This window comes from Dreissena polymorpha, chromosome 16 (genome assembly GCF_020536995.1).
Source record: "Dreissena polymorpha isolate Duluth1 chromosome 16, UMN_Dpol_1.0, whole genome shotgun sequence".
NCBI classification, from domain to species: domain Eukaryota; kingdom Metazoa; phylum Mollusca; class Bivalvia; order Myida; family Dreissenidae; genus Dreissena; species Dreissena polymorpha.
Genome location: NC_068370.1, coordinates 47,989,279 through 48,010,372, shown reverse-complemented (window position 1 = coordinate 48,010,372; position 21,094 = coordinate 47,989,279). Strand labels below are relative to the sequence as shown.

At 36.9% G+C, this 21,094-nt stretch overlaps 1 protein-coding gene across 1 annotated transcript; it reads left to right on the top strand.

Moving 5' to 3' along the window:
- Positions 1 to 432: 432 nt before the first annotated feature.
- Positions 433 to 2,959, top strand: LOC127862747 (uncharacterized). Its single transcript, XM_052402002.1, has one exon. It carries the CDS (start codon positions 698 to 700, stop codon positions 2,411 to 2,413), a length of 1,716 nt encoding a protein of 571 aa, XP_052257962.1. The 5' UTR covers positions 433 to 697; the 3' UTR covers positions 2,414 to 2,959.
- Positions 2,960 to 21,094: the final 18,135 nt, after the last annotated feature.

Here is a 21,094-nt window from a genome sequence, read left to right as displayed (position 1 = left end):
GTAAAATAAAACAAGAATCATACACCATTTATAAGAAAAACAAAAATATTGTTATATAAGTAATAAACTGGAACTGAATCCTCTCAAATATGCACTTGTGAAATGAGCGTATTATTTACTTTTTATGTTCTTAAAATGCTTTCACAAAATTGTTGCAATGTTGGATAATTTTTGTAATATTGTGTACTCTTTATAGTTTGACAACATATTTGCTTTATATTCATGCATACTTTATATGATATGAAACGTATATTATTGGATAAATACATGATAAAAAATAATAATTTTACTGTGTGAACAATGTCAAGCTGTTATTTTAGCAAAACTGCTTCAGTAAAAATGCGGCATAGCCCGTTGTCTGCCGCAAGCAGTTTTCGGTATATTGCTTGTCTACTGTGTTTACCGATATCCAAACTGATCAAGCGTGATCGGATTTTGTTTCCGATATATAATAGTAAAACTTGCCCAACGGGTATTCAAATAGCAGGCGACATTAACCTATCGTACAGCGGAGGCTTAAGCGCCCTATTGTACGAATATTTAACGCGTCGATATAAAATATAGCTATGTTCGGAGTCACCCAGCTGTGACATTTCATGCAATATAAACTGTCAAACGTTCGTGTGTGAATATTTAACAGTTGTGACGAAAATGGAGTGTTGTGTGTGTTAGCGGATATACAGTTACACTATCAACGATGGCGTCTCAGAAAGAAGCAGGCTTACCACACCCAGTGTGGGACACGGAATCAGTGTGTTTAAAGGATTTTCTTATGACTCACGATGTGCCTTGTATTTCAAAGGTGGTTAAGGGGCAGTTTCTTAACATAGGGGCCGCGCGTTTCATCCCTTTGAAAAAATTACACCAGGAAGTGCTAGTTCACTCGATAAAGACTGGATTAAAAGTTCTCGGACATTCTATGCACAAAGTTGACAACCGGGACGGACGGACACACAAACTCCTCCCGTTAGAACAAAGGGTGTCAATACCAATGACTTACAAGGGTTGGTTCGAGTTGGTGTCGGAAAACGGTCGAATTGCCAAGCCTATCGAAAACGTGCGCGATCTTGCCAAATTGTTCCCCGTTGTTAACAACGTATTGGTTAGACAAAACATAAAAGCCTATCATGGGAATGACCGCGATGGTATGATGACATTCGACAAGACGAAAGTCGTCATTGCGGGGGAGCAACTAAAAATAGTCGGTGATTTAACTATTCAAACCCCATCCAATATTGATGGTTTAGTTCGCCTGCTTAAGTGTACGGATGTTAGGGGAGATGCGCTATACCTTAGTTTCGACCAAAGAGGACTCTTTACTCCAATCGCCAACGAAACTGACGTCACTGGGGTGTTTCTTATCAAGGATATCATAAACCGCTTCAGGTTACCGTTGACCGTGAAACTTGTTCAAGGGGTGTGGCCAAAGGTGGATACAACGCGGTTCACGGGATTAATACGTCTCGACTGGGCGTATACGGACGAAATAGCGTTCGTGTGCCCGCTGGACCGGACTGTGCCCCGTATCTACCCGATACCTACCGAGGTCAGCCTTAGACTTGTGACCGCCGTTAACAGCGAAGAGCTCAAGGCAAACGAAGCGTTCACGAACATAATGGTGAAGTGTAACCGCCTAGTTTCTAATTATCATAACACAATACATTTGATTATATCTGTGCCGGAGGGGGTTATGAAAGCAACGAGTCATTCGATGGCAAACATGTATTCAGACACAAACTCCAAAATAAAGACACCAGAAAAAGCCCCAAGCCTGATCAAACGCTCCAAAAGCAAGGAGGACATTCTTCATGATGAGCTTGATGATCTCTATGGTTACCTGAGGGAGGGCAAGCAGCCGCCCGTCGGCAAGTACACGCGAACTCGGGACTCCGACGAGGAAACCTATTACGAAGAACCGGAATTCGAGCCTATGACTAAATTTAAGTCACGACTCGAGATGCTGGATAGTGGTGACGTCATTGGTAGCAGGCGTAACACGAACTACACGTTAGTGGACCCAAGGTCGGCGTTAGACGCCAACCATAACCGGGTTGTAGTGACCGGGCATAGTCCACCAAAAGACATCCCCCCTGAACTTCCGCCACGCCAATACATACAGACGGACTCTTCCCCTGTCATTCACACAGTTCACACAATGGTTATTAAATCTGACGGTAACCTTAGTTCAAGTCCGGGGTCAGGGTCAAGCCCAGTATCAATTCACATGAGTACCCCAAAGTCGCAACCACTGTTTGCGAGAAAAATCTCCACAATAAGCATGACAAACTCACGCGGAAGTAAAAGTAGCAGTGACGGTAAAAAGGACATGGACTCTAAAGAAAATAGAAGCAATAGTTCTGGCTCTGCCCCTAAAATGCACAGAAAATCATCTATGCCGTTGTTGTATCTGTAGTAAAGCACGACATTTTTAGTGATTTAGTAACATTTTTGAGCGAAAATAATTCACGGCGTAATATTTTATCAATTTATGGCTAAAAACACATTTTATATTTCATTATTTGACACAAAAAATTATTATTATTAATAGTTTTATTATTATCATAATTGTAATAATAATTATGATTAACCCATTTATGCCTGGTGGACTCTTCCATCCTTCTAAATTTGATCAATTTATTTCCAAAATTAGGGATGTCTAGTAAACTTATTTCTATATTTAGAATATTTCTTACAGAAATTCCTTTAAGCAAACAGCGCAGACCCAGATGAGACGCCGCATGATGCGGCGTCTCATCTGGGTCTACGCTGTTTGCCAAGGCCTTTTTCTAGACGCTAGGCATAAATGGGTTAATTATTATTGAATGCATTATTATTTTGTTTATGGTTGTGATATGTGGAGATTATTCTTGCATTTATATATTTAAAGCTTGTGAGATTTATTGTACTGTTTATATCTTGCAATTTTATTGTAATTTCAATTATAAAACTAATAATACTTCTTAATTTGTTCTGTGTTTTACTCCTATTTAATGGTTTTGGCAACGCTTAAGATTTTTATTTCACCTACAAGAAATGTATTTAGAATTCTCTACAACTTTTGAATATTGAATGTACACTTTTGAGTATATAGCTTTGGTTTGGTATAAAAACTGTGTACGTTAAGGGAGAATATAGAAAAAACATTAAATTAAAAAGTTGAAAGTATAAGTTTTAACAGTTTGTAAATGCGAAGTTGTTTCAAAAGAAACTAACTAAGACTTACGATGCGTTTTGTTTTAACTGTAAGCTTTAAATAATCATTGTTTCAACCATATCTGCTTATTATTTATTAAAATGTATTTTTACGAAGATTTGAGAGTGGCAATATTATTTTATAATTATATAAAACTTCTTAGTTTGAACGAGGCTAGATTTTCTACTAAACGAGTTGAACAAGATAAGCAATTTAAAGACGAAATTTTAACTAAACATTCTTCTACACGCTACACATAAAACATATGGACTGTGCTCTGTGATAAAGGGGTTTAATCAATGTACGTAAAGTGTCGTCCCAGATTAGCTTGTGCAGTTCGCACCGGCAAATTTGGGACGACACTTTCCGCCTAAACTAGATTTTTGCTGAGAAGAGACTCTCTTGAAACGAAAAATTTAAAAGCGGAAAGTGTCGTCCCTGATCAGCCTGTGCGGACTGCACAGGCTAATATGGACGGCACTTTACGCACATGCATTAAACCCCTTTTTTACAGAGCAAGGCCCATATCTTTTCACAGCAACACATAAATATGCACACCCTTTATTGAACCACTTTAACTTAATTTGTTTATCAATTGATCCGTGACATAAGAATATTGGTCTAATGCTATATGCACCCATCGATGCACCCATCGTAACTACAGGCCAGCTTCGCAGCCTGCACAGGAGCTACATTGACCACAAATAAGACTATGTGAAAACTTGCGTGACTTAAAAGCTGACAGCGTAGCTCCGGATAGCATAAGACCCATTTTCGCATCACGCGGCTAAATTATTATACTAAAAACCGCCAAGCATATGCGTACGAGGGTAAAGTGTATAACTGGTTATATTTATGTCGAAATATAAATGGAAGTTCTCACCAAGCACTCACTTCTGATCATTATAGAGTAAAGTATGGCGTAACGCTTAATTTTAGCAAACACTGTTGCAGTAAAACCCCATCTGTGTACACGTAGAGCGTTATATATTCTTAATAAGCAAATGTATTTATTAATGTCACAATTCAATTAATATGTTTCATTAAGAAACGTTGTCAAGTATTGTCTGGCTAATGATCTATCTTACATATATCTAGTAGCCACGCGCGCTTCTTTATTGATATAATCTCGAATAACAATAATTCAATATAAGGCTATGTGTATCTAAACAGCTATCTAAGGTGCTAAACTTTACGACGACGATCGTTACTCTGCGGTGTTTTATTACAAGATATTGAAATTCTACCATGGTACGTGAACCGTTACGAACATTTATAGCAAAGAGTGGACGATTAAATCTGATCGATCGTAGAAAAGTTATACAGCAAACTTTATACCAATAGGGCTATATTTATGCAAAGTATTCTGTACACTTGAATAGATTGCAAGTTGACGTATAAATGAGTAATCAACCCTTCTTACCTGATATGCATTACTCGTGGTAAGGCAAGGTTTAAACTTTTCGGTCAGATATTCTGAATTTTTTGTAATGTTCCACGGAGTGGCAGGCATTAAGAATTTCTCTGCGTGCGTCCGAACGTGCGTGCGTCCGTTCGTTCCGAAACTTGTGTGTGTTAACTCCTTATAAAATGCGTAGATGATCGTAAATACAGACATATTGGCTGCAACGAGTTGCAGAAAAATTGTTTTCCTTTGTCTGTTTACCCAGTATATATTATGAGTCGTGTTCTGAGAAAACTGGGCATACTGCATGTGCGTAAAGTGTCGTCCCAGTTTAGCCTGTGCAGTCCGCACAGGCTAATCAGGGAGGACACAACTTTCGCTTTTATGTTGCTATTTATTTATTTTTTAGTTTCAAGGAAGCCCTCCTTATTGAAAATCACGTTAAGGCGGAAAGTGTCCTCCCTGATTAGCCTGTGCGGACTGCACAGGCTAATCCGTGACACTTTACGCACATACATTAAGCCCAGTTTTCTCAGAACGCGACTCATATGGGTCGAAGTTGTCGTGTTTCCCACTCCTCTTGAACTACTTTGTGTATCACGCTAATGTTTTCACAGTGTAATATCAAGTATGTGCAGATGATCGTATTGAAACGAAGTTTAGCTACGGCGTTATTGGCCGAACTATGGCCCTTTTCGTTTGTCCATGATTATGTAATGACCAACAAAATTTGCTCATTTCCTGGCGAAAATGTCAGTGAATATTACTCAGAATTTCACTCTTATAGGACCTTAATGTGTATTATGATCGTAAAGAAATAAATTTAGGTTACGACGATTATTGACAGAATTATGGCCCTCAGCCTTTTTTTCCACGATGGAATATATAGTTCCCAAATTTTGTCTTCACAACTCCTTTTTAGCGGTGATGTAGCCATGATACGGCGTCTCATCTGGGTCTGCGCTGTTTGCTGAAAATGAATTTCTGTAAGAAATATTCTTAATATATAAATAAGTATACTAGACATCCCTAATTTTGGAAATAAATTGATCCAATTTAGAAGGATGGGAGAGTCCACTCTAGGCATAAATGGGTTAATTTATAGCGGACAGCTTAGCTAACGATCAGGCTCCACATATGTACAGACTGGGTACTGTATTATATGGCATAAGACTTTTGACACGGCTCATACAGAGGATTTGCTTTGTCTAAAACATGTGTCGCTGGAGCGTCGTTATTTAATGAATATTTCTTGTTCTTGATGATTCTTTGGCGTCTGCAGTCTCGACTAGACGGTAAGTCTGTAATAGTAAAATACAATGTATTTAATTATTTATCACACCACTTACAAGCAGTCAAGGAGTGTATACTTTGAAGTAATATCCATTCCGGTTACTTATTGAGGGTGCATATTTACATGTCGCTTTGATGTCACCTAAGCAGACGATAATGGCTGAACACGTTAGTACCAGGCCAGTTTCTGACCGCATGAGAAAACCTTTGCAGTACCAGACCAGTTTCTGAGCGCACGAGAAAACCTTTGCAGTACCAGACCAGTTTCTGAGCGCATGAGAAAACCTTTCTAGTGCCAGACCAGTTTCTGAGCGCATGAGAAACATTTGCAGTGCCAGACCAGTTTCTGAGCGCATGAGAAAACCTTTGAAGTACCAGACCAGTTTCTGAGCGCATGAGAAAACCTTTGAAGTACCAGACCAGTTTCTGAGCGCATGAGAAAACCTTTGAAGTACCAGACCAGTTTCTGAGCGCATGAGAAAACCTTTGAAGTACCAGACCAGTTTCTGGGCGCATGAGAAAACCTCTGAAGTACCAGACCAGTTTCTGAGCGCATGAGAAAACCTTTGAAGTACCAGACCAGTTTCTGAGCGCATGAGAAAACCTTTGAAGTACCAGACCAGTTTCTGAGCGCATGCGAAAACCTTTGAAGTACCAGACCAGTTTCTGAGCGCATAAGAAAACCTTTGAAGTACCAGACCAGTTTCTGAGCGCATGAGAAAACCTTTGAAGTACCAGACCAGTTTCTGAGCGCATGAGAAAACCTTTGAAGTACCAGACCAGTTTCTGAGCACATGAGAAAACCTTTGAAGTACCAGACCAGTTTCTGAGCGCACGAGAAAACCTTTGAAGTACCAGACCAGTTTCTGAGCGCATGAGAAAACCTTTGAAGTACCAGACCAGTTTCTGAGCGCATGAGAAAACCTTTGAAGTACCAGACCAGTTTCTGAGCGCACGAGAAAACCTTTGAAGTACCAGACATGTTTCTGAGCGCACGAGAAAACCTTTGAAGTACCAGACCAGTTTCTGAGTACATGAGAAAACCTTTGAAGTACCAGACCAGTTTCTGAGCGCATGAGAAAACCTTTGAAGTACCAGACATGTTTCTGAGCGCACGAGAAAACCTTTGAAGTACCAGACCAGTTTCTGTCTGAGTCTGGGAACTATCCCGCGGCAATGGCGGCATTAAAATTGTTTTAACATTCTGATGATTTATGCCGCTTGCATGACTGAAATATCTGGTATATTATTGATGAATATCCGTTACCAATGGAATTGTTTGCTCTAAGAAATATGAGACGAGCACATACTAATATTAACCGATTTGTGCAAAATACAATTTGGAATAGCAATACAATACAAAAATACAATCCCGCTCTTTATGGAAGACATTAATTTATTCCAATCATACTTTTTTCTATTTAAAGTAAATATTAATAACTTGTTTAAAAGTTCCATCAATTCAGAGGGTTGTCTTCAAATGAAAACTAAATGCCGAAGTCTACACATACACGGACGATGATGTAGTGTCAAAAAGTACATTTGTAACATTAATATAGATTTAACACGCCATATAAACAAAACATATTCACACAAATGCTGGTTATTGTCTAGATTTATTCGCTAACAAAGCTTGAGATAAATTATATCAACATATGAAGATTTAGAATAATACGCATATACGAGAACATGTGATGTGGAAAGTAAATAGTCATTCACAGCGCTCTTATGTTGAACGCACGTTTTCATCAGCGCGATGAAACAATGCAAACACAACATTGTGTTGTTGTCGTCGCAGTTGCTAGACTACGTAGCGCCCAAAACACTCTTCGGATACCGTTTGAGATCAACAAAAACGCCAATATTTGTGCACATCTTTTCCTTTCGTTTGTCCCTGTTACCGGAATCGATGTATCGATCCGATATTGCGACAGATGGCTCGGGGGCTTTGATTTAATAAGCGGAAACGATGATTGTAAATAAAGTAATAATTGGAATCAGCTACAGGCTGTTCAACGATTATTCTCTGCATCGGTCAACGGTCCCGGGATTTCTTTTAAATGACCTTGAGTACAATAACGAAAAGCGTATGTTATGTTTACTTGTTACTTGTGCTAATATAATTTCAAACACAAACACATTTTGTAAAATTCTTTCTTAAGAGCACATTTTCATCAAGAAGGACACGTGCGTTCGTTGTGAAAGCAACGTTCAAATCCTTACATATTGAAATATGCAAATATCAACCGATGCGCAAGTCAAACAACACAGTTTATTTGCTCTTCAACGTCAACTAACAAAGTGTATTTACACTTCATCTCATATTGGCCTCTTTAAAACGAATAATGACCGTTAGATGTTCAGTTATTATAGCGGCGATGAATTAAGTGTAAGAGGCTTTGAATAAGCTGAAAATGCAAGAAGTGCATATTTGCATAAAAAAGTTTGCCTCGCTCTGGGAAAACGGGGCATAATGCAAGTGCGTAAAGTGTCGTCATGTGCATGCATTAAGCCCGGTATTCCCAGAGCGAGTCTCAATTATATCTGCTGAATAATTAATTCGCTAAGAGGTCCCTGTGGAAAACTTTCCCATTATTGATCACTTGGTGGTACGTTTATATGTTATTTGTTATGTTATATGTTATTTACATTTTAATTTCATTATATCACATAAGTATGTCGTTCATTAATATTAATAATTATTTTCGTCAAATTATCGTGTTTTATTGTTTGTTTGCACGGGTGTGCAATGTCTTTAGTGGAAAGATTGATCTTTTCTTTGATAAACAGGGCCAATTATAGGATCAATGACCGATAAATTAATGACCGCGTTCGTCTCGCCTTGCCATAAAATGACCGTCTGTCACAATGTCCCGAAATACTGAGTCCACGGACTGGGCAAAAAAATCAATACTACCCTAATCAAGATGCGCACAATGATAGTTTCGTTAAAGGGACCTGCTCAAGTTTGATACATTTACAAAATTAAAACAAAATTTTTTAGATTTGCAATTTTGTGCTGTAGTTATGTTTTCTGAATGGCAATAGTAATATTGAACATTTACCGTACTCTTTATTATCAATTATATGCATCTTTTGACGATTGAAAAACCTGACGATTTAAACGCGTTTTAGACGCGAAACGATTGCATAGTGTGCGAAGTTGTGCTGTTATGGTTATATTGTTTGCATTGTTCATGATTGCTTATATAAAGTATTAAATACATCCAGTACTAAAACAGTACGAATGACCGAGGAATTTAATCGATATACTTTAATTCCAAAAGTAAGCGGTTCGAGCCCAGGAGTAGATTACTCCTCTATCTTTCTTGAATTATTTTTGTGTAAAATTTAAGCTCAAAACATGCAAAAATATGCGAACAAGGCCCTTTACGGGCAATGAAGCGACCGAGGTTGTCCAGAGTCGTTTTACATAGAGCCTCGCTCTGGAAAAACGGGCTTTAAATGCATTCCGCACAGGCTAATCACGGACGACACTTTCCGCTTGAACTAGATTTTCGGTAAAAAGGGACTCCCTTTAAACGGAAAATACCATTTAAGCGGAAAGTGTCGTCCCTGATTAGCCTGTGCGGACTGCACAGGCTAATCTGGGACGACACTTTACGCACATGCATTATGACCAGCTTTCACAGAACAAGACACAAATTGTCGTCCCATATTAGCCTGTGTTCTTAGAGGCAACTCAGGGACGACATTTTCCTCTGTATAGTATTTTTGGTTTAAAGGAAGTGTCTTCTTGGCACTTATCCTTTTTTTAATGATTAGCCTGTGGGCACTGTACAGGCTTATCTGGGACGACACTACTCGCTCATGCGTTAAACAGCGTTTTCCCAGACCGAGACTCAAAAGAATTCCTTCCCGATGATATAACATCGTTTCGTCAATATTCAGTTTGAAAACAAGCAATCAAAGAAAAAACGTTAAACTTTTACGATGAAGTAGATATTAATAAAAGTAAATAGCCTTTGTAAGCGCATAAAAATCTGGATACACTTTAAGTGTTAATGCCTTATGGGTTATTTCTTTTGCCACCTCTCAACAAACGCACACTTATATTTGTTGTCGCACTTTTCCACATTGACACACGTTAACGGCCTTGAGATTTTCGTTCATGATAAGTGTTTTATCGACTTTATGTAGATCAAAGACCTGTACAAGATAAAAAATAGTGTGCTCTATCAGTTACAGTAATAAAACAATATAATTTCGATCGCCGTCGGTGAACATAGAGTGTAACGGCAATGAACCATGAACCGTAATGATATTTCATGCAGCATGGAGTACGGTAATCCGTGCGATTTCCAAAGGAAAACATTTCTTTATATTTTGATACAGTAAGATTCAAGAACGCGGTAATACAACTACTTGATTTACGATCGCTCACTTACTAATGACCATGTAAACACAGGTACAACTACTGCACGCATTAAGTACTCCTATTTTTTGCAATAACCACACAAAAGGTAGTATTCAATCTCAAGGTTGTTTTGTGAAATATACAATCTCAATATAAACCACTAAATCCTATTTCCCAATATATGAACCAAAATTGTTGCAATTAAGTGCTGCATTTTATGCAATTATCGAATTAGTACGTATTTGAAGTTAATTAACAGGTCTAAATAATAAGGGTAAGTTACTTTATTGCATCAGTTATTTCGAAAATTAATCCTATTAAAGATTATTATTATGAATCGTAATACTTAGAAGCAAGCCATACCAAAAGTAAAAACGTAACCTTCAGATTTTCCGATTAAGTGTTGTGATTGTTATTACTTTTTGAAACGGCCAAGTAAGTTCTTTAATGGCTTCGTCCTGTTAAAAAGAGATTAAGACATTCTTTGGGCTGTGATCTAGATGATTAACATTCTTTTTGAATGACCTTTTTTAAACATGGCTTCAATATTCGCGGTGAACATTTTTCGAGATCCTCAAAAAAAAAAAAAGCTGTGCAACAGAAACAACACAAGATGTATGCAGAACATTCAAAACATTCATAACATATGTTGTTCTCTTCCAAAATAGTAATATACGTGAATTTAAATAACCTTTTTAGGCCAGATTTATGTTCATTATTGGCATTTTTTTTTTCGAAAACGCAGGTGTGACAGACACAAAAATTTAATCTTTATTTGTATATAACTAGGACGTACAAAACACAGGGAAAATATCACTTAAAGGGGCCTTTTCACAGATTGTGGCATGTATTAAAGTGTGTCATTAAATGCTTTATATTTATAAATGTAAATAATAGATCTAAAAAGCTCCAGTAAAAAAAAACATTAAAGAAAGAAAAAAAACAAACCCTCAACTGGGCTCGAACCACTGGCCCCTGGATTAAAGTCTATCGCCTAAACCACTCGGCCATCCGTGCTCATACAATGAGAGATGTATTTAATACTTTATAAAAGCAATACTCGTAGTATCACAAAATATAAAGACAACGACAGAACTTTCCATATTATTCAATTGTTTCGCGTTGCAACGCTTTATAATGTTCATGTTTTTAAAAACGTCAAAAGATGTATATACATGTAACGGATATATTAGAGAATGGAAAATGTTCAGCACAACTATTTCCTCACAAATATCATAACTTCAACGAACATTTACGAATCGGAAACAATTTTGTTTAATTTTGTCAATTTACAAAAACGTGAAAAGGCCCCTTTAACCCATTTATACATAGCGTCTAAAAAGGCCTTGGCAAACAGCGTAGACCCAGATGAGACGCCGCATAATGTGGCGTCTCAAAAGGTTCTGCGCAGTTTGCTTAAAGGAATAACTGTAAGAAATATTCTCAAAACAGAAATAAATATACTAGACATCACTAATTTTGGAAATAAATTGATCCAATTTTGAAGGATGGGAGAGTCCATTATGCATAAATAGGTTAAAATATATAGGTATATCAACAGTACCGCGATTGGTCATCCGACGCATTGCTGTGATGCTAAGGGACACATTACATGTTAACCCGTTAATGCCTAGTGGACTCTCCCATCCTTATAAATCGGAACAATTTATTTCCGAAATTAGGGAGTTCTAGTATATTTATTTCTATATTTAGAATAATTCTTATAGAAATTCCTTTAAGCAAACAGGGTATACCCAGATGAGACGCCGCATCATGCGGCGTCTCATCTGGGTCTACGCTGTTTGCCAATGCCTTTTTTCTAGACGCTATGCATAAATGTGCTCAGCATATACGTAAATTTCGACACGTGTTTGTGTGCTTGGGTACATTTGAAGATTATCGAACTCGTTTACGTAATAATTTCTTACAACTGTGTTGGTCATATCTGTTTTTTTTGTGTGAACAGAACTGAACGTAACTTTATTTGCTCTCACAGATCACAAAAAAATATTTTTCTGCATAACATATGAGTAAATATCGTGGACAATAATTTTAACAACCAACACTCAATTATGCCTAGCATGATAAATCATGCGTGTAAGAGGGAGCGAAGAGAAAGTGTTCGTCGAAAACCAAGGAAAAGAGCATATAGATTGTTGCATTAATATACTAATATAATTTTTTTAAGCATTGAGCTTTAACAGGTTATTAGCTTGTTTATTCTTATTGTTTATAGTTTTGACCACCAAAATGCATTGTATTCGAAGACAAATACAGATTTGAACCATTTTGTTTTACTTTGAAATGAATCTTATATTAACCCTTTCAGTGCGGGAACCGAATTTTGAAGGCCTTTGCAAACAGTTTGGATCCAGATGAGACGCCACAGAACGTGGCGTCTCATCTGGATCCAAACTGTTTGCTATGTTCTGTGGCGTCTCATCTTGATCCAAACTGTTTGCTATTCTGATAGTATTCTTTGAAAAAAAATCGAAGAAAATGCTAATTATAGAAATTCAGCAGACGACATTTGAGCAGACGACAAATTTCCCAGCATGCAAAGGGTTAAAATTAATAAAACAATTCATGTAAATACATGTAGTACCGGTAATTTTCATTCGTCTTTGCAGCGCGAATGTTCTGAAGCTATTTAGAGTGAGCTTGACAAAGCATGCTGGGAAATTTGTCGTCTGCTAAAATGTCGTCTGCTGAATTTCTAAAATTAGCATTTTCTTCGATTTTTTTTCAAAGAATACTATCAGAATAGCAAACAGTTTGGATCCAGATGAGACGCCACGTTCTGTGGCGTCTCATCTGGATCCAAACTGTTTGCAAAGGCCTTCAATGAGTAAAAAAAAATAAAGAACATTCATATTGTCATTTTAGTTAACAACAACACGTTCTCGTGATCAAGATACGCCCAATGCACTTATTGCCTTAGATACAGCCAGTTTTACAGCAACATGTCAAGTTTTCATATTACATTGCGGTTGCTGATAATTGAAAATGAAATTAGATACATCGTTCACGACGAGACGTATGTCTTATTTTGCGTGCAGTCGATTAATTAGATGAGCAATTATGATAAAATCAACATATTATGTGGGTTACTTTTAAACTATACCAGAAAATTCTTTCAGTATAATATGTCCTTTTAAAACATTATTTGAAATCAAACATCTAGTAAAAACAACATTGTATTTACCAAGTTTATGATTATTCGGAAAAATGCAATAAAATATTCGCAAGAACATAGCAACCATTTGTGATTTGGACTTTCATCAATCGATAGTTAAAAACTGTTACATCGCCTTACTGACCACAAGCCGTGTCAGTGTTGTGACTGAATTTAAGAATTCTCTTGTAGCAATGGGTTTGGAGCAACATGTCAATTTCAGCACACACACACAGAGGGAAATACACTCGACCTTGTAATCACTGAGGCTACAAATGGTATTGAAATCAATTCGTGTGAACCAGGCCCTTTCTTTTCGGACCATTGTGTAGTTATAGTGGTTACCAAAGTACAACAAGAAAACATCAAGAGTCAAACAATAACATTTCGAAATTTTAAAAACATAGACCACTCAGCATTTACTAATGACCTCAATGAAATGTCAATTACAGCAGACAAAGTAGATACTTTTGTAGAGCAATTTGAATATGAAATCTGTAGAATTCTTGATAAACACGCCCCATACATTGAGAAAAACAAAATTTGTCGTGCACCAAAACCATGGTTTAATAAAAACGCAAAACACGCAAACTGGAACGCATGTGGAGAAAATACAAACAACCATACCAATATGAACTTTAAAAAAATGCCAGAAATAAATACACTTTCGAGTTGAATTCAGAGAAGCAACGTCAAAAGTTATTGATTTTCAAGGAGATTCTAAAAAACTCTACAAGTTTGTCTCAGAATTAACAGGAAAGAATACTGATAACCCTATGCCCGAAGGTGACAGCGACACCGTTATAGCTGATCATTTTGCCGATCACTTCCTGAATAAAATTAACAAAATTCGAGATGCCCGTGCAAGTTTCGAAAAATTCACATCCAATCACAAGGAAGCACCGTGTTTTGGTATGTTCGAGGAGCTCACCCAAGATGAAGTGATAAAGATCATCAATCATCTTCAAACAAAATCATGCGAACTAGATGCATTGCCAACAAGAGTACTAAAATCATTTCTAAACGAGTTACCACCGTTCGTGACAAAATTGGTTAATCTCTCTCTGAGTCAAGGAGTTTTTCCTTCAAAATTTAAATAGTCAATAGTTAGACCCATTCTTAAGAAAATTGGACTAGACCTGAGTTATGCCAACTATAGACCAGTGAGCAACTTATCATTTCTATCGAAAGTGATTGAAAAGGCTGCTCTGTTTAGACTAAACATACACGTAAATGAAAACAATCTCCTTCCAAAAATCAGTCAGCCGACAGACAAGTCCATTCTTGTGAATCTGCTTTACTTAGACTTGTCAATGATATACTCGAAGGTATGGAGGAACAAGAGGTTACAGCACTTATCGCCATTGATCTGAGTGCTGCCTTTAATACAGTCGATCATGACATTCTACTAGACGTGTTGCAAAAACAATACGGTGCATGTGGTACGGCACTAAACTGGATAGACTCTTATCTTCGTCCAAGAAGCTGTCATATAAGTGTTAATTCAGCTTTATCGTCGGCACGTTCTTTGGAGAGTAGTGTCCCCCAGGGTATTTGTCTAGGTCCATGGCTCTACCTGACGTACGCTGGAACACTGTTCGATGTCGTTCCTCCATCCATCACAGTCTACGGTTTTGCAGACGACCACACCGCAAACAAGCGATTCAAACCTACATCTTTTTCTGTTGAAAGAACTTCCATTCCAGAACTTGAACGTTGCGTACTCGTTATTAACAACTGGATGAACGAGAATAAACTGAAAATGAACGCATCAAAAACGGAATTCATCATGTTCGGTAGTAGACCCCAATTAAATAAATGTCAATCTAAATAAATAGATATTGCTGGTGACACTGTTAAAGCAGAAAAAATGCATACGGTATTTGGGTGCATATTTAGACGAAACGCTAAATTTTAAAGAACACATCAAAATTAAGTGCCGTAGAGCCATGTACAACTACCTTAAAATAAAAAACATAAGGAAATACTTAACAAAAGAAGCAACAGAAATACTCGCTTTGTCTTTGGTAATATCCCATCTGGATTATTGTAATCTGATCGTGTATGGAACTGCTCAATGCGAAATAAACAAAATGCAACGTATCCAAAACATGTGTGCCAAATTGGTACTCGGCCGACAGAAATATGACAGTTCAAAAGATGCTTTATATGAACGACATTGGCTACCAGTGAAGGCAAGGATAGCATTCGAATTACTGGCCTTCATGTATAATTGTTCTGCAGGTCACGCGCCAAAATACCTACAGAACTTTTAAAAGAAAAGTACCAGCACGTAACCTACGATCTACCGTCTCGTATAACGGATGTTATGATGTGAAACGCACAAAGAGAAAAACTTTCTTGGACAGGAGTTTCGGAATTGTTGGTCCGAAACTGTGGAATGACCTTCCATCAAGCATCCGGACTTCCGCCTCAATAGACATTTTCAAAAAGAATTTGAAAACATTTCTCTTCAGAGACTTTTACAACCTATTTTAATTTGAATACCTGTGATTTCAAAAATAATCGAAACTCAGTTGTACGGGCTTATTTGTCCAACAACCAGGACTCGGAGGACCAAGAAATTAAACAATTGTGCGGGCTTCTTTGCTCGACAATGATATTTACTGTACAAGTGACTGGTAACCAAGAATCATTAGGGCTTCTTTGCTCAATGATTGAATTAAAATCACATCATCCAGCTGTCTTTTAGTCACGCTTAAGTTGTGTCTAATAGTCACACTGTAATTTTAACCTTCAAGTTGTGTCTTGTAGTCACACTTGGTCAGTTTATTTGTGACTTGTAGTCACGATAGTTCAAATAAGGTTAAACCCCAAAAGAAGTGTCCGTTAGGGTGACAGGTGACCGGTAGCTGTGGGATCCGACAGCCAGAGTGCAGAAATATCCTTTCACGTATCCTTTTAGTTAATGAAAAACAGTGTCTTTATGTTGCCAAATATTTGCTCATAATATCCTTATATGTAATTATTGTCTTAACCCTAGTTATATCAATTTATTACATAATATTTTACTTTTACTGTGTTTTAATATTGTAGCCGGTATTGTTTTATTGCTTAAGTTTATTACAGCATTTTATTTGTATCACACATTTTTAGATTATTAATCCTTTGATTAATGCTGCATAATATTATCAATCACTCTTATTTTTTATCTATTTTATGTACATATATATCTTTTGTACAACGCCATTGAATATTATTATATAAGTAGGCGTTTCATCAAATTAGCAAGTTTCAAGTTTCGTTAGACATGAATTCAAAGTATCAACACTCGAGTAATGTTGCTCACTGTGTTGCAACTGCAGACGTATAATAACAACATAATGCGTTTTCAAGTAAGACTACGTATAGAGAGTATTCATAAAAATTCTATTTATATTACCGCTGGTAAGTTAATAAAATAAAACAACATATATTTGTTTATGCCAAAATATTGCCTTAACAATCTTCCGTGTATTGTTAACTCCAACAGACGGCTTTAAATTTCACATTACGTATGCATGTTCGTATGATTGCGTCACCTACGATATGACCTTAGCCAGTTTTGACTTAGAAGACGCCTTAACTGATGAACATATTTACCGTACTCCTGACTACCATCCTTTAAAAGTAATTTGTTTATTATCGTGACATGTGCAATATAACAAAACATCATAATAATATAAATACAAAAATGCTTCGCACCCGACCCGATGGGCCTCTAAGTCACCAAAACAGAATAGTAAGTAAGAATATTTCAAAATACATGTATGTACAATAGCACATCATACACTGGTGCATATGAATAATATATAACGAATATGCATATGAAAGAAAAAAATTATGGCGAGTGCTTGGTCGGTCGGCAACCAGAGCGTGCTCCGTGTGGGTTTCGTTCTTTCGACATCCCGCTCAGAAGGCAAACGCCCTTACCACGAGGCCGCATACACTAATACAGGGTGCAGAATCAACGGGGTTTTCAGGGGCTTACACGTGGGCTGGACAGAATGTTATCACGTCGTTAAGAACTAATTTTTGCAAATACCTCAAGTTATTGCAAATATCTATAGTGCTTAAAAGACAGTTTTTTTGCACTTTGTGCCGATATCTTAAGTTACATGAACAAATCATTGAATACGTCTGAAATCGGTGGCAAAATTTCACGTTGCGTGTCACATAACCGTGTACAATGAATGCAGTAAAAATTGATTGTTTGAACAAGAACACATGCTTATTAAATAAAGTGATTCTGATGTATTTCACATTGCCATACATATGCAGCATAAAAATCTGTCGTGTACGCACTTGTTGAAATTCAAAAGAAAACTTGTTTTAAAAGTTATTGAAAATAAAGCATCAATTACCGTTATTTAAATCCGTAAAAGTAAGAAGGTGGACCCCCCCCCCACAAAAAAAAAGTCACGTGATCCTGCACCCTGTAATATATAATCATGCTGTGCGTTCCTCTTATAATTATGTAAAGTTGAGCGGCCTAATAATCATCTGAAACATTATTTGATGACACTCCAATGCAAATATTGTGTCATTATTTTATCGGTGATTTGTTTATCCTAACGTGTTTCCGATGTACCCGTATTGTGAGAGATGGCACACGCCTCTGTTAAAGTAACAATCACGCTAAAAAATATCGAATATTTCGTTAAATAAAGCTAACCCATAAAAAAATCAAGGTTCCTTTTAGCAAAATGCAAAATTTCAACGTTAGATGTTGTCTGGTAGAACTGATTTAACGAAATACAAAATGCTCGTGTATTTTTTGTGGCCACAAATAATTCCATTTATATCTCCCGTGAAATATCCGAACATTTACGGGCGAACACGAGATTGGATACGGTAAGCGTCGGAAGCATGACGTAGCTCTCATGAATAATCATTTTGTGAAATCCAAATGAATTCTGGGTAACTGGAACTTAGCGAATGCGAAAATGGCTTGTATAAATTATGCAAATGAACGCAACCCGAATGAATCCGATCCTGACTCGAAAGCGAAAGTAGATTACATCGTGGAACGATATTTAGATATTAAGATGCTAAAACTTGCCGAATGCTTGTAATATAACGTTTTTACATCAATGTTACTTGTTTTTAGGGTCTTCCTATTGTAATTAACCATCGTATGGTACTACTTGTTGTCGAATGTTTTTATATAGCATAATTCAGTAGCCGTATGTATTGGTGAGCGTGATAGTGACTTTAATGAGTTAGTGAGCGGTACCGTTGGTTGTAAATACAGGCGCAATGATAAATCATTGATTGTCCGATCAATGATTTTACGTCGCATGTATGTAACCCGTCTTTATATTCGAACTTTATCATTAAGTAATGTAATACATACTCGTTACCTTTATACCTAAATAATGGAGCTCTGCTCTGGGAAAAGGGAGTCTACTGTGTGTGGTTTAAGTGTCTTCCCAGATTACCCTGTGCTGTCCACACAGTCTAATCAGGGGCGACACTTTTCGCCTAGACTGGATTTTTGCTAATAAAAGGCTTCTTTTGAACGAACAGTTCAATAAACGCGGAAAGCGTCGTCCCTGGTTGGCTTATGCGGACGGTTCAAGCTTATCGTGGACGACACTTTACGCGCATCTAATAAGCCCGCTTTTTCCAGAGCGAGGCGCAATTAGAAATGAAAGAAGTTTCGATCATGCGCGTTATTGAACTTGTGGGTGCTCAATATTTGACAATAGCAGTATGTATGTTACCCTAAACGCAGCAAAGCGTATTAAAAATTCTCATATTTGCTGTTCGTATCCGGAAAATGGTAGTTTTATGTGATATATTCATTATTTTATAAATAACAATGTTAAGAAAGCTTTCTACAAGCGCCATGAAAAAAATTGAAAAAGTGATTTCAAAACTAAGTGTGTACAATGGCGTACACAGTCTACATAATTTGAATGACCAAGTGGTTTCATTTGGATCACCTATTCATTGAGAAGTGTTACCATTATCGGATCAATGACCGACAAATGGATGTTGTCGTTTCGTCTTTTCGTTATAATAACCGTTCGTCGCTAGCAATGATGTCCCGAACAAATGTGTCCGTGTATTTGGACAAAATCAATATTACTGTGCCCCAAAGGATAGTATTGTTAAGGTTAAATGAACAATTCAATTTTCAATGTTTTTAATAGTATACCTGTCGTTGGTAAAAGCGCCGTAAACTACCCCGATATTTAGTTTATAAACAATAAAGCAGTATAAAATGTTGCCGACTAAATAATGTTGAATAATACGATACTGGTATTATGAATAGTGCAATTATTTTGTCAACCCTTTAAAATTTGCATTACATTAAATGATGTGAATGCCAGATCGCCAATTATGTCACAGACTTAACCTAAAACTTGTATCGCGTATCTCAATGTACAGAGACAAGAGACAGAGGGAACTTGATATTGACGAATGTGAAGTATATTGTTTCTCGACGCATTGTTAACCTATCGAAAATTATCATAAAATATTTGTTGTAGTATGATAAGCATGATTTCTTTGTAAAACAACACTGAAGGATAGTAAGTAAGTTTGCAAAACGCTGCTATTTGAAATCGCACAATTTAACTATTGCTTGATTTACATGTTTCATGTACCCTTTGTACTGTGAACGGCTATCATTGTTTTCGCCTCCGATAGCTTAAGATGCTGTTTCTTCTCATTCTGTCACTGTTCTTTGTGTTACTTCACATTCTGCGATTTCAATAATGGCACCTCGCGTTATGTTACTTCAAATTATGTTACTCCACATTCTTTGAATCTTGTAATTTTTCTGCACATTCTGTGAATTCAATTACTTTACTTCACATTCTGTTATTTCACATTTGTGATTTCAAATAATATTATGTTACTGAATTTCACATTCTGTTTGGTGATTACCGGGATGTATTCCTCATTGGGCCATGGGAAAGATTTCACCAACTTATGCCTAGCGTCTAGAAAAAAAGCACTGACAGACAGCGTAGACCCAGATGGGTCTGCGCTGTTTGCTTAAAGGAATTTCTGTAAGAAATATTCTAAATACTGTAATAAATATACTAGACATCCCTAATTTTGGAAATAAATTGATCCAATTTAGAAGGAAGGGAGAGTCCACTAGGCATAAATGGGTTAAGTCAATAGTCAAGCACAATATGCTACATGAACCATGCTAACTGAATTTGAAATTTGTTTTTATCCATTTATATTATAAAAAACGTAAATCCGTCAATTTTCGAATAACTACTTAGTTTAAGTTTTAAAAAAGCGGTGGTTATAGCAGGCATTTTATCGGCAATCCATGTATTTATTGAATTTACCCAAACCTGAAAAGAAGCAGAACCTCAAGTGATGATGATGATGATGATGATGATGATAATGATGATGATGATGATGATGATGATGATGATGATGATGATGATGATGATGATGATGATGATGATGATGATGATGATGATGATGATGATGATGATGATGGTGATGATGATGATGATGATGATGATGATGATAATGATGGTGGTGATGATGATGATGATGATGATGATGATGATGATGATGATGATGATGATGATGATGATGATGATGATGATGATGATGATGATGATGATGATGATGATGATGATGATGATGGTGATGATGATGATGATGATGATG

Coding starts and splice junctions, on each gene's coding strand:
- LOC127862747 (XM_052402002.1), top strand. CDS start 698: ATGGCGTCTCAGAAAGAAGCAGGCTTACCACACCCAGTGTGGGACACG.